Here is a 13,582-nt window from a genome sequence, read left to right as displayed (position 1 = left end):
CTGAAGTCAATGCTCACTCCGAAGAGGTATGGCAGGGCAAGCGTCTGGGTATTGGATTGAGGCAAATCTCATCTAGAGTCAGCCACTCCCACAGCTCCGCAGAGGTAGCCACACTCTCACCAGACAAAAAATCACCATGAAGATGTACTAAGAATTTGCTTTTCAATAAAAGTAGGTCTCCATAACTCCACACACAAGTCCACACTGTGACGAGAGCCGCAAAGGCAGCGCAGGTGGGCGGAGCACCACACGCACCGCGCTCTGGAGAAGGTGTGGGCGAAGAGGTCCATGCAGTTCTTCCGCCGCCTCCCTTTCATTCACTTCATTAAGTGGTTGATGACCAACATGCATTTATTTGCTGCTGTTTTAATTTTTTTAAATAAAAATACTACATAAAGGAAATACAAAAGCAAGAAAAATAATTTAAAAATCTGGATGAAATGTTAACTGTATGGAGTGGTGCGCATGATCACATACACAGCAGATGAATCCGAGACTTACCGAACCTTTCTCCATCACTCTGTTGAGCATGACGACACCCCTGCTTTTCTGTTCCCACACCATCTCCCAAAAGTGACCGCATGTGTTAGGCAAAGGGCCCTGCAGACACAATAACACAACATGTGACATCTGAAACATAACACGCCACAGCGTGAGCTCACCTTCTGTAGTCAGCTAATGATAGCGCCCTTAGTCCCCACAGCTTAGGCAGAGTGGTGGCTGAGGCTGCGACAGGGACCCACCTCTCTCTGCCTGGTGGTCAGTAACTGCAGCTCCATTTTCTACCAGGCAGCAAAAGGCCATTTCCGCATCTCAGTTCAGGGCTGGCCGACCAAGGACAGAAAAATGCCGATTCTGTTTTCTGGCTCAGGCAGGCCAGCTAAGGGCCTCCACTGAGATTCGTCCCCAAGGCCCTTGGGCTATGGGACAAAACTCCTTGGTGCAGATGAGAGGCGGTGTGGGGGCGTGACCAACCACAACACTCCTCTCGGTTCCAATCATGTCATCTCGTGACCTTGGGCAAGTCACTTCATTACTCCCTGGTCAGTTTCCCCATCGCTTACTTGACTAATAATAGTACCTATTCACAGAGCTGTGAAAATGAAGTACATTCATTTATATAAAGTACTTAGCACAGTCCCTAGAATGCAATAAACACACAATGAAATGTCAGCAACTATTCCTACTAACAGCAATGAGGACCCTGATGGCAGACAGCCTCCCTCCTTGGCCCAACAAACTTAGGAGATGTAGAAACACAAATAGTCATTGAGGTGGCCCAAAGGGAACAGAGCCACTGGGGCATGAGGGTGTCTGCTGAGCAGCTGGCCCATTTCACTCCAGCTCACCTGGCAATGGGCACAGATGTTTACTGGACACAGGGTATGAATGCCTTGAGTTTGTCTCAATTATTAGCAGTCGCTGGAAGAGACATCGCCTATTACCTCCACATCAGAACTGTCATGTCCTCATGTCCTTGGCCATCATCACTTCTCATGGTTTCCATTCTCATCTATTTTCATCTAAGCTCCATTTCTTGTTTTTTTTTTGAGACAGAGTCTCGCTCTGTCACCCAGGCTGGAGTGCAGTAGCGCAATCCTGGCTCACTGCAACCTCTGCCTCCCGGGTTCAAGTGATTCTCCTGTCTCAGTCTCCTGAGTAGCTGGGATTACAGGTGCACACCACCACACCCGGCTAATTTCTGTATTTTTAGTAGAGACGGGGTTTTACCATGTTGGCCAGGCTGGCCTCAAACTCCTGACCCAAGTGATCCGCCCGCCTCAGCCTCCCAAAGTGCTGGAATTACAGGTGTGAGCCACCACACCCAGCCCATAAACTCCTTATTCTTAAAATCCTCTCCCTTTAAGTCCCATCACACTTGGCTCAACCATGCTAGCCCTCAGTGTCCTCTCACTTTCTTTCCTGAGCTCATCTTGAACTTACTGCCTGAACAAGACAAGTCAGCACTCCCTGTGCTGAAGGGACTTAGAAAAAAGCAGGCCACATTTAACTCTTCCCTCCCCAGTGAACAGAAAAACAGCTCCTGGCAGTCAGAAATCCCGTGGCACATGGCTGATGACCTGGGCCTTGCATTCTCCACCCTGGCATGAAGACTCCAGTCACTGCAGCTCTCCACTACTCCCTTCATGTCTTCCCTAACTCCCAACACCACCCCAGTTTAGAATGGTCTGAAGGATCACAATCCCCTAAGATCTGCAAAGACACACACCACACTTAGCTGACACTGCACGGGGGAGGTGAAGGAGGACCCCTTGGACATTATTCTCTGCTCTTCTATACTTCTGACTTTTAAAAAATGAGAAGACAGACTTGTATTATTACATAATGATGTAATATAATGAAAAAAAAATGGGAAGGGTGTTCTTGGTTTGGGCACTAGGAAAATGTTTCAGTCATAGTGTCCAGGGGTGATACTTTGGGGTCGGGCTGCCTCGACTCCCTTAGTAAATCCCCAGGACAAAGGGAAACTGTGTAAACAGTTTCTCGACATCCCCAGTGCCACCTCACAAACCAGACAGAACTTCCCATGTCCCAAGGAAGTGCTAGGATGCGGGGTAGGCAGGACAGCAGCACAAGTGTACATGGCATTTGCTAATGCAACACTTGACATGATACACCCAATAACAGGTATTTAAAGGGCTTCCTGACTCCACACCAGAGTTGAAGGGCTGAAATCAGGAAGCAGGAAATTTGCTTCTCCAAAAAGCAAAGTCCCCAAGAAGTCACTTTTGCCTCAACCTCATCCCCAGACCTCTCCCTCCTTATCAACCCCCTCCCCCATAAGCCTCCCCTAAATACCCCAGTGGTGCTGGGAGGACCAGGAGCTCAGGGTCTGGTAAAGGCCTGCCCTGTATTCATGTACCAAGAACTTACTCAATGGCCCCACAGGACTGAACACAGCTGGGCTGATGCTCTACATCCCAGATGACGAGAGGCATCTGGGCTGATTTTGGTCATAAATGGGGAGCAACTGGGACAAGACAAAAAGGCAGTGAAGAAAGGCCTCAGTTGAACGCACCCTGACCTAGCTCCTTGCTCAAAGCAGCCTTTCTTCATACAGCATTCTGGCTTCCCCAGAATTTTAATTTCCAAATTATTAAGCAAAATTACAATGTTCGAAATCACCCTATGGCCTAAAGCTATATAAGACTAAAAGCTGACATGGAATGAGAAAACAAAAATTATGATGAAAAACAAAACAAGAAACTCAGTCTTTTTAGACCAACTTACAGGTAACAAGTTAAGACTTGAGAAGATTAATTAAAAAGCAACTCTTTTTATCCTCTTTCCCAGATACCCTTTTGGTCACAAGCCACTGAGTGTTTTACAAGAGGCTCAATTATTAAACCACTTTCAGGATTTTGTTTCCATAAAGATGCCAAAAGCCAACAGAAATTTTAAGTCATTTTTCATGCTTCTTCACATGATCTAATGATGCCTTTCTTCTGGGCCAAAGAATGAGAACCATGGCGAGCTACTCTGAATGGCTCTGGACAGAGATTCCTGGTCTACTGCTAACGTTCTTAGATTTGCCATCACAAGTGCTTGATGCTCTACGACAAATACTTCTGGAAGCAACACAGGTACAGACCCTCCTCCAGCCATGACTGCTGCCTCTGCCAACAGACCACAGGCAATCTGGCATTTTAATGTTGTTTTTTATAAGCTCTCATTTCCAGCAATGTCATCTTACACTTCCCAGAAAAGATTAGCGTTCCTTACAACCAAACTGAACCTTTGAAGGAAGATTTTCCCCCTTCCTTGTTGCTTTTTGGTTTGCTGAAAACCTGACCTTCTAAAGGATGTGGCAGATTTTATTTGAGGTGTGGATAACAGCACTCTCGAACTCTTAAATTGACATAAAAAAAAAATTCAGACAATCTGCTTACCTGGGTAAGGATGTAACTCCTTTGGGCTTCTTCCATTTTTATCAAACTAGCGTTGATATAGTCGTTATCTTCTTGATGTAGTTTAATCCGACTATGGTCAACTGAAAGGCAAACCAGAACTCAGAGGTTAAACCCGGAAAAGCTGAATGTGTCCATGCAAGTGCACACCCTACAGAAAAGCAAAGGTGAGTTGGTGGCATTGGGGCATTCACACTGGCTGAAGCCCTGTTTTAGTTGAGATTAGTCATCAGTATGGGGCGACTGGGATTTTCTGAAAGGGTTTTCGGAAGTGTTTGAAACTTCACACTATGAAGCAACAGCGGTAAGCCATATTACAATATGGATCATGTCCTATCTGGGAAATCTGTTCTCAGCTCATATCTTGTTATGACACTTATTACTCTCCCCTCAAACCTTCCAGGACCAGAGGAGGGCATCAAAGGATCTGTTCTCTGATGTGTAACTTTTTTTTTTTTTTTTTTTGAGTCAGAGTCTTGCTCTGTCACCCAGGCTGGAGTGCAGTGGCATGTTCTCAGCTCATGACAGCCTCCGTCTCCCGGATTCAAGTGATTCTCCTGCCTCAGTCTCCCAAGTAGCTGGGATTACAGGCACAGGCCACCATGCCCACCTAATTTTTGTATTTTTAGTAGAGATGGGGTTTCACCATGTTGGTCAGGCTGGTCTCGAATTCCTGACCTCAAGTGATCCACCCACCTCAGCCTCCCAAAGTGCTGGGATTTCAAGTGTGAGCCACCCATGCCTGGCCGACATAAACTCTTAGAGAGCAAAAAATATGGTGGCTTCAATCTTTAACAGGGAACAAAATCCACCATAAATTCCACCTAGTCCCTACAGCTGTTGCTAGTACAATGAGCTACAGTAGGCAGGATTTAAGATCGAACTTCAACCTCACCTCTGTCCAGTAGTTTCAAGATTAAATGACCTAAGTACACAGCAGCATGAAGTCATACCTTGACCTTTATACAAGGTTTTTGTTTTTTTTTTAAGTTCAAGTATAATGAACTTCAATGATTCTAAATTTTTAAAATTCAGAGCATATCACAAAGACATTTGAAAGAGAATTTAAACCCAAACACTGAAAGCATATTAAATGTACCTTTTGGTTTTAGAAATAAACTCTCATTTGGAAGTTCTGCCCCAGATCACTAAAAGAAAAAAGCCACTTTTTTCCTTGTATCATTTGTTTGTCACAAAAACAGTAGCTCCCTGAGGGCCACTTTCCTTATCCTGTTAGTAGAGCTAATAAGAGCAGGTGGGGACCTTTATTTCTGGCACAGCACAAGGGACAATAAACTCAGGTGACCACCCATAAATAGTACCTTCTCCCTGCGTCCAAAGGGGAAAGGAGACATGAATGGGGATAAGTGGTCTGGGGCTTTTTGTTCTAAAGGAGGATTCCAAAGAGAGATGTCTTTGAGAACCAGCCACCATCTGGAATACTGTTTCTCATTATGGACGCTTAGTACAAATAATGATACTTGGATAATTTTTAAGTGGATCATAGAGATAAAAGACCTCAAAAAATTATGTAATGGTATTGGTGGGTTATGTGAGTGGGTTCAAACAGCACTGGGTGACTCTGGGCAAACAACTCACCTCAGAGCCTTGGTTTTTTTAACTTGCTAAACGGTAGGTGACAAGAGGGTTGTGGGAAGAGTCAATGAGCTGAGGTGTATACAGAGCCTTGTTCAGCAAGTGCCTGTAACTGTGGACTGCTGTCATCACCAGCAGCACTGTGAGCTGGGCAGCAGGTGACCTTCTACCTTGACTCATTCTTCCCCATAACCTTCACAGCAAATGACTGTTTCTACTGGAGGACAGGAGTAGGGGAGAAAGATAAGACGAGTGGGATTGGGAGTGACAAAGCTGGAGAATTGTTTCCCTGGAAGAATTTTTTTTTTTTTTTTTTGGCTAGTCAAGTAAAGCAGTGGGGATGGAGAAGGAACAAAGAAATCTGTAACTGGTTGTGATCATATAGTTGTAAATACTACTGTACTTGGACCAGCCCCTGGAAGAATATTTTAAAAACTGTTTTTTTCTCTGTAAAACTGATTCATAAAACCATTTAGATAAGAAATGTTTAAAAATGTAGCAAAGGAATATTAAAGACAAGATTATTCCCTAATTAGAGCAAGTACAGCAAAAGCTAGAGACCCAGGGTATCCTGGCACCATGTGAAAGAGGTGAACGGTGATGGTTCTGTCGCGTTCTGATCAGCGGTCTGGAGGTTTCTGGCAGGACTTCACAGCAGAATCCCCAAGGTTTTTTCTTTTTGTTTTTAAACAAATATCAACGAGGTGCCTCAGCTGAGACGTGCTAAATCAAGAGTACCATGTGTTGGCACCAATCACGTCACCTGATGACCTAGAAGTGCACTTCAGATGTTGGTGACAACCATCCCCACCACCGACAACATTTATTGAGCACTTATGTCTGCGTGAGGTACTGGGCGCTGGGCTAAGCGGTTTATGTTGCTTCATCTTCACACACTCCTATGAGAGAGAACAACCTGCCCAAAGCCACTCAGCTCTAAGTGGCAGAGCTGACACACAAAACCAGGCAGGGAACCATGGTGGCAAGCCAAGAGGCACACATTCTACACCAAGTCTAAGTCCATTTTTAGACCTCTTCCAGGAATCTGGGCGCCACCTAAGTCAGATCAGGATGCACTGCTAACCCTTCTGGCAGAGAACAATGACAGCCACCACTCCCAGCCATGGGCACAGGACCTGCAGGAAGTGCTCACTGGAGGAATGACTGGATAATCTTCTGCATCCCTGGCAGAGCATACTACCATGGAGACATTGGCAGCTATGACCCCTCACTGCCTGACAATGTCTAAAGACCTGGAGGGGGGTCAAAAAAGCCTCTGTGGCCTAGAGGAGATGGCGCAGTTCACGTCCTGTACTCATTCCAGTTTTCCTTGCTTTATGCAAATCCTAACATGTTAAGTTATTTACTTTTCAGCTACCGGCGGATTGACAGCCAATCACTCGGAAGGCGGACAGGGCTGCCACAGGCCAGCAGGCACACTGACAATCTTAGGAAGAACTAACAGCAGGAAAGAGGGAGAAAAATGACGAGGTTGGCAGGGGTGGAGGCAGTGGGGACTCCAAGCAGAGCTGCCTTGCATATTCAGTGCAGGGGACAACAGTGCCCACCCCTGAAGGCCTGTGTGGGGCTTCACTACAGCTGAACACAGTGCTTGTGCTCTAATGATGCTACTGCTGAGTCATCCAGAAAAGCTTTTATTATGCCTGCTATCCTCTGCTTCAGCTGGTAGGAAAATGATTCATCACAAAAACAGTCAAAGCTAAAAAAAAGTGCTTTGAACTTCACTGAATTTTCCAGAAACTGAAACCTCAGCCCTTCTATAATGGTGGAAAAATGAGCCATTACTATACGTCTCTAATGCCTTTACTATAGGAAACAATCAAGTCATAAACCTCTGCTACATTGATTTATTATTGTATTTCTTATTATACCAAACCCCGAGGCGAAAGGAATCTTGACTAAAAGGGCCTGCAGCAGAGGAAGAGCAAGACTGGTACCAGCCACGTGGATACTTACAGGGACTGACGTCTCTGTACCTATTTCGGTTTTTGTTCTTAGGAAGCTTGGCCACTCTACATGGGAAGTCACTGGCTTCGTGTCGGATATCCTACAAAAAAGAATAAAGACATTTAACTGACTGCCAGGCACTGAGGAAGACTCAGCAAAGAAACAGACTTCAAAGAGAGCTGGACAGTATGGGAAACGCAAGGTGATAATTCAGAGGTATGTATCAGGTCATGGGGGACAACCGAGGAGGAACGAGCACAGGCCTGGGGTGGGAGGCAGTGATGTGGGGCAGGAAGATGGAAAGATGAGGAAGAGGGCAGAGAGACAGACAGGAGGGACAATTTACTCTGGAACACTCCACACAGCAAAGGCATGGGGGCTGGAGATCGCATCTCATGCCAGGAACAGTGAGTGGGCAGTAGGAGGTATGACAGACGGCTGGAGGACACGGTGGGTAGCCCAGATCGCGGAGAGCCTTGAAAGCCAGGCCTGGGAGTTCCAACTGCAATTTCTATAAAGCTACGATTATTAAAAATAGATAAAATGTACTTTTATGCCAACAAACTATCCAACTGCTTTCCTAGGAGGTGGTAAACAAATCCTGTCACCCCTGTTTCAATGGAAGACTACACCATGGCTCCTGATCACACCTAAAATTCCACTATAATCACATTAAACAATCTTTTATTTGTATTTGTTTTATTACTAAAAAATAAAATACACAAAACAACGTGAATGTACTTACTGCCACTAAACTGTGTACCTAAAAATGGCTAAAATGGAACACTTTATGTTTTGTATATTTTAACCATAATTTTAAAAAAAAGACACCGTCCCCCATGGTGGGAATAGGAGAGCAGACAACAGCAATAGAATTCTGGAAGCTGGAAATCAGGCTGATTAGTGGTTGGCAGTTGTGAGAAAGCAAAATTACAAGTGAACAGTAAGAAAGCCAGACTGCCGGCCGGGCGCGGTGGCTCAAGCCTGTAATCCCAGCACTTTGGGAGGCCGAGACGGGCGGATCACGAGGTCAGGAGATCCTGGCTAACATGGTGAAACCCCGTCTCTACTAAAAAATACAAAAAAAAAAAAAAAAAACTAGCCGGGCGAGGTGGCGGGCACCTGTAGTCCCAGCTACTCGGGAGGCTGAGGCAGGAGAATGGCGTAAACTCGGGCAGCGGAGCTTGCAGTGAGCTGAGATCCGGCCACTGCACTCCAGTCTGGGCGACAGAGCGAGACTCTGTCTCAAAAAAAAAAAAAAAAAAAAAAGAAAGCCAGACTGCCTGAGATTTTCACTCCAGATTCCTCCAAAGGCTCTGGCTGTGCTCCCAGTCAGGAAGGAGGAGTGGGATTCCCTGCAGGGGACAAAGGTAGAGCCATCTGGGAAGACCTGGATTGCCATCTCATTCCCCAAGCTCCTTCCAGGCTCCTCAGACTTCTGCAGAAATCTAAAGACATACTTTCCGGAAAAATGTAAACCAGGAGGTCTATGAACTGCAGCAAGACTGCTGGCACAGTGGAAGATGTGAGCGCTCTACCAAAAATGGGGTAAGAGCGGCCATGCACAAGCCAAACACCAGGAACTCAAGTCCTTTTCCCTAAGAGACACTCACACTGCTGGCAGCTAGACCCTTCTCCTCCAAGTAGGAGGCAGAACATCTCTAGATAATCTGACCAGGCAAAAGGCACAACCAAAAGACATCCTCAGACTGCACAACTGGCAGCCTCCCTAGAGGCCTTGTGGCTAGCGCAGTGTTGACAGGCCCCTTACACCTGCTCAAGACTCTCACACTCCAATAAGCCCTTACTCTCCACCACATGCAGATACCACTGATGACCAGATATAACAGGAAAGTCTCTAACAAAAAAACAAAAAACAAAAACCAGAAAAAAAAAAAAAAAAAAAAACAACCCTTAGAGGAAACAAACTGCAGAGAATAGAAAGATTTAAAATATATACTAATATACTAAGAAAGAAAAGTCATCTTGCATCTACGTATTAAGAACAGAATGTTATATAAAATAAAGATGTCTCTCGAAACTTAAAAACAAGATAGCAAAAATGACAAGTTCAATTGAAGAATCAAATATAAGTAGAAGAAATCCCCCTGTCCAAGAAAGTAAAGTCAAGAAAAAAAAACAGAAAATTAGCAAACAAAAAAATACAAGGAAAGAAAACATCAAAAAGTAATTCAAGAAAACCTCCCCAACCCATCCAGTACTCTGCATAATGACAAAAACAGACCCATTCTAAGGCACAGTAATTGCAATCCCAGAATTCTGCGGACAAAGAGAATGTTCTGTACGTTCCTGGGAAGAAAAAACAGTTCACTTTCAAAGGATGAGGTGATTAGCATAGCTTCAGACTTTGCAAGAACACTGAAAGCTGGCCAGCAATGAAGCAATGCCTTCAAGATTCTAAGAACAATGATTTCCACCTGGAATTCTATACCTAGCCCAACAGACATGAAATGAGAAGGGACAACAAAAACATTCCGAGGTGGGTGGATCGCTTGAGGTAGGAGTTCAAGACCAGCCTGGCCAACATAGTGAAATCCCGTCTCTATTAAAAATACAAAAATTAGCTGGGCGTGGTGGCGGGTGCCTGTAATCCCAGCTACTCGGGAGGCTGAGGCAGGAGAATCACTTGAACCCAGAAGGCAGAGGTTGCAGGGAGCTGAGATGGTGCCACTGCACTCCAGCCTGGACAGCAAGAGCAAAACTACATCTCAAAAAAAAAAAAAAATTCCCTGACGTGTAAGGTCTCAATACCTTTATCATCCATGCTCCCCTTTTCTCAGTAATCACCAGAGCATCTTTTCCACCTGAGTGATTAAATAAACCAAGAAAGAGAAAGATATAGGATACACGGGGGGTGGGGGAGAAAGACCCAAGAGTGAAGACAAAGGAAATTTCTGCAAAAACTGGAGGGAGAGACAGCACGGTGACAACTACATGACAGACACGGGAAGTGAACAGGCTGGATTGGAGGAGTATGACTCACGAGATAGCTGTGTGAACACGCTATCCCAACCATGCCATACCAACCATGACCTAACAAAACTACCAGAGGAAAACGAGAAGACCTGAAATTCAGGAAACTGGATATCCAGTAGAGAAGAAAAGCAAAGAAAGTCTCAAGATGACAGCTGTGAGTGGCAAGTCTATAGACCAACCACCTAGATACACGGAGAATGGAAATTTCAAGTGGGATGTCTCCAAGGAAAAACTTGAAACTGAAACCGCTCTGTCCAACACAGTAACCCCGAGCCACATGTGGCCAGTCTGACAAGAGATGTTCTGTAAGTGTAAAATATGCATTGGATTTTGAAGACTTAGTAACAAAAGAAATAATAAAAGCAAAATATCTCAAGTATTTTAAATACTGACCATTTATTGAAATAACATTTTGAACAAACTGGGTTAAGTAAAAGATACTATTAATTTCATCTGCTTCTTTTGACCTTTTTTACCACGGCTACAAGAAAAGGGAAAATCATGTATGTGGGTTGTAATATGCGTCTACTGGACAGCACTCCCTGATCTTGTGGAAAATTGTTCTGTAAGGCTATAAGAAGATATGGGAAGATTAGCAAAAGGTACAAAGAAAACTATGCAAATAAAAAAGAAGGCAATTATCATGGGGTGTGGTGGCATGCATCTATAATCCCAGCTACTTGGGAAGCCGGGGCAGGAGGCTCACTTGAGCTGAGAAGTTTGAGATGAGTCTGGACAACATGGCAAAACCCACCTCTACAAAAAATATAAAAATTAACCCAGCGTGGTGACAAGTATCTGTAGTCTCAGCTATGCAGGAGGCTGAGGTGGGAGGATTGCTTGAGCCCAGGAGTCCTGGGCTGCATGCGCTATGCCGATTGGGTGTTCACACTAAGTTTGGCATCATTATGTTGACCTCCCAGGAATGGGGGACCACTAGGTTGCCTAAGAAGGGGTGAACTGGCCCAGGTTGGAAATAGAGCAGGTGGAAATTCCTATACTGATCAGCAGTGGGATCGTGTCCACAAAGAGCCACTGAACTCTAGACTGGGCAACATAGTAAGATCCCATCTATTTAAAAAACAAAATAGGAAAAAAAATTAAAAAGTCAATTATGAACAACAGAAATGTTTAAAAAAGAAACACAGTATAGTACAATACTATCTGTGACTACGTACAGAGGCAAATAATGTAAACAATGAGTACCGATTTAACCAAAAGGTAAAACATTGGGAGAATGGGGGAGGTGAAGCAGAGGGAAGGAAAAGAAAGGGGATGGCTGTTTAAGAAAACTAAATCCTCCACCTTAGTAATGGTCTCGATTAATATACCAAAAGATAAACATTTTGAGGTGGGCACAGTGGTATGTGCCTGTAGTCTCAGCTACCTGAGAGGTTGAGGCGGGAAGACCGCTTGAGCCCAGGAGTTCAAGGCTGCAGTGAGCTACGGTGGTGCCACTGTACTCCAGCCTGGGCGACAGAGTTAAGACCCTGTCTCTGAAAAATAATAAAAAGAATGTATAAGTTTAAAAAAGATAAACATTTTGCTTAGAAATATGGAGATACAAACAAGCTGTAATCAATCAGCATAACAAAGACTGGGAGTGGTGGTTGATGAGAAAGACCAGAGAAATGGTCTGAGGTGGGGGCGGCAAACCACCAGATTTTGTTTTTTTCAAATGATGGGGTTTTGCTCTTGTTGTCCAGCCTATTAATTTCATCTGCTTCTTTTGACCTTTTTTACTATGGCTACAAGAAAAGGTAAAATCAAGTATGTGGGTTGTATTATATGTCTACTGGACAGCACTCACTGATATTATGGAAAATTGTTCTGAAATAGTGCGATCTCAGCTTACTGCAACCTCTGCCTCCTGGGTTCAAGCAATTCTCTTGCCTCAGCCTTCCACGTACCTGGGATTATAGGCATGCACCACCATGCCTGGCTAATTTTGTATTTTAGTAAACAGACAGGGTTTTACCATGTAGGTCAGACTGGTCTCGAACTCCTAACTTCAGGTGATCCACCTGCCTCGGCCTCCCAAGGTGCTGGGATTACAAGTGTGAGCCACCGCACCCAGTCAAACCACTGGATATTATCATAAACCGATTAAGGTACTATTTGACTCCTTGAGTCATGTGCATATTCAACTTAGATTTTAAAAAATGTCCACATTCTGCTATTCTGCTTATTTATTTACAAAACTATAAAATGGCAGGTAAGAGTTTTTGACTCATACTAGAGAGCAACTAATAACAGAATGATGGAGCTGGGAGTGGTGGCTCACGTCTATAATCCCAGCACTTTGGGAGCCGAGGTCGGAGGATCGTTTGAGCCCAGGAGTTCGAGATCAGCCTTGGGCAAAAAAAATGATACCTCGTCTCTACAATAAACTTAAAAAATTAGCCGGGTGTGGTGGCGTGCACCTGTGGTCCCATCTACACAAGGGGTTGAGGGAGGAGGATCACTTGAGCCCAGGAGATTGAGGTTACGGTGACCCACAAATGCATCACTGCACTCTAGCCTCCCTAACCTGGGCAACAGAGCGAGACCCTGTCTCAAAAACAAAAACAAACCCCACACGAAAAAACGACAGCATGATGACAGATTACAAACCTACCTAAAAGTAAATAAATTAATCCAATAGTAACACGTCCACTGCATCACTTACAGATGAGATTAAGCTTTCAGGGAAACGACATACAGCACAGAGAGAGAGAGAAAAAAAAAACAAAAACCTGAAAGAGTAAAAATCCAGGTCTTAAATTTGTTGTTCTACTTATCATTTGGAAGCATTCAGCAGTGAGTACAAATTCTGCCCTTGAAGTGAAAAACAATCTGGTCAGTCCAGCTGGTGTGACTGGATGAAGATGTAAGAAATATCTGATACAGATAAACCACTCGGCTAACGAATATATACTCGGAGCAAATAAGGGCCAAAATGTCAATAACAGTTGCAACTGATTTTATTCAGCCAAAAGGATTATGCATATGTACTTTTTTTGGTGTGTGTGTGCATGCCTGAGAGAGAGAAAAATAAAAAAAAAAGAAGAGATGGAAGAAGGAAAACATGGAGATGTCATTTAACAAAGACA

General features: G+C 44.3%; 1 protein-coding gene across 2 annotated transcripts in view; it reads right to left on the bottom strand.

The window, feature by feature from the left end:
* Nucleotides 1–13,582, bottom strand: part of PTPN1 (protein tyrosine phosphatase, non-receptor type 1) — a 74,340-nt gene that overhangs the window by 15,594 nt on the left and 45,164 nt on the right. The window contains exons 2-4 of one of the 2 annotated variants that reach the window (XM_011993212.1): nucleotides 7,503–7,593; nucleotides 3,912–4,012; nucleotides 502–600 (exon numbers count right to left, since the gene is read on the bottom strand). In XM_011993212.1, the coding sequence (XP_011848602.1) occupies nucleotides 502–600; nucleotides 3,912–4,012; nucleotides 7,503–7,593 (291 nt within the window). The remainder of the gene's footprint in view (nucleotides 1–501; nucleotides 601–3,911; nucleotides 4,013–7,502; nucleotides 7,594–13,582) is intronic. The other variant, XM_011993213.1, reaches the window with a different exon arrangement.

Source organism: Mandrillus leucophaeus, unplaced genomic scaffold (assembly GCF_000951045.1).
Source record: "Mandrillus leucophaeus isolate KB7577 unplaced genomic scaffold, Mleu.le_1.0 Scaffold428, whole genome shotgun sequence".
In the NCBI taxonomy this organism is placed as follows: Eukaryota; Metazoa; Chordata; class Mammalia; order Primates; family Cercopithecidae; genus Mandrillus; species Mandrillus leucophaeus.
The sequence above is the reverse complement of the archived record's forward strand: the minus strand, read 5'-3'. Positions and strand labels throughout refer to the sequence as shown.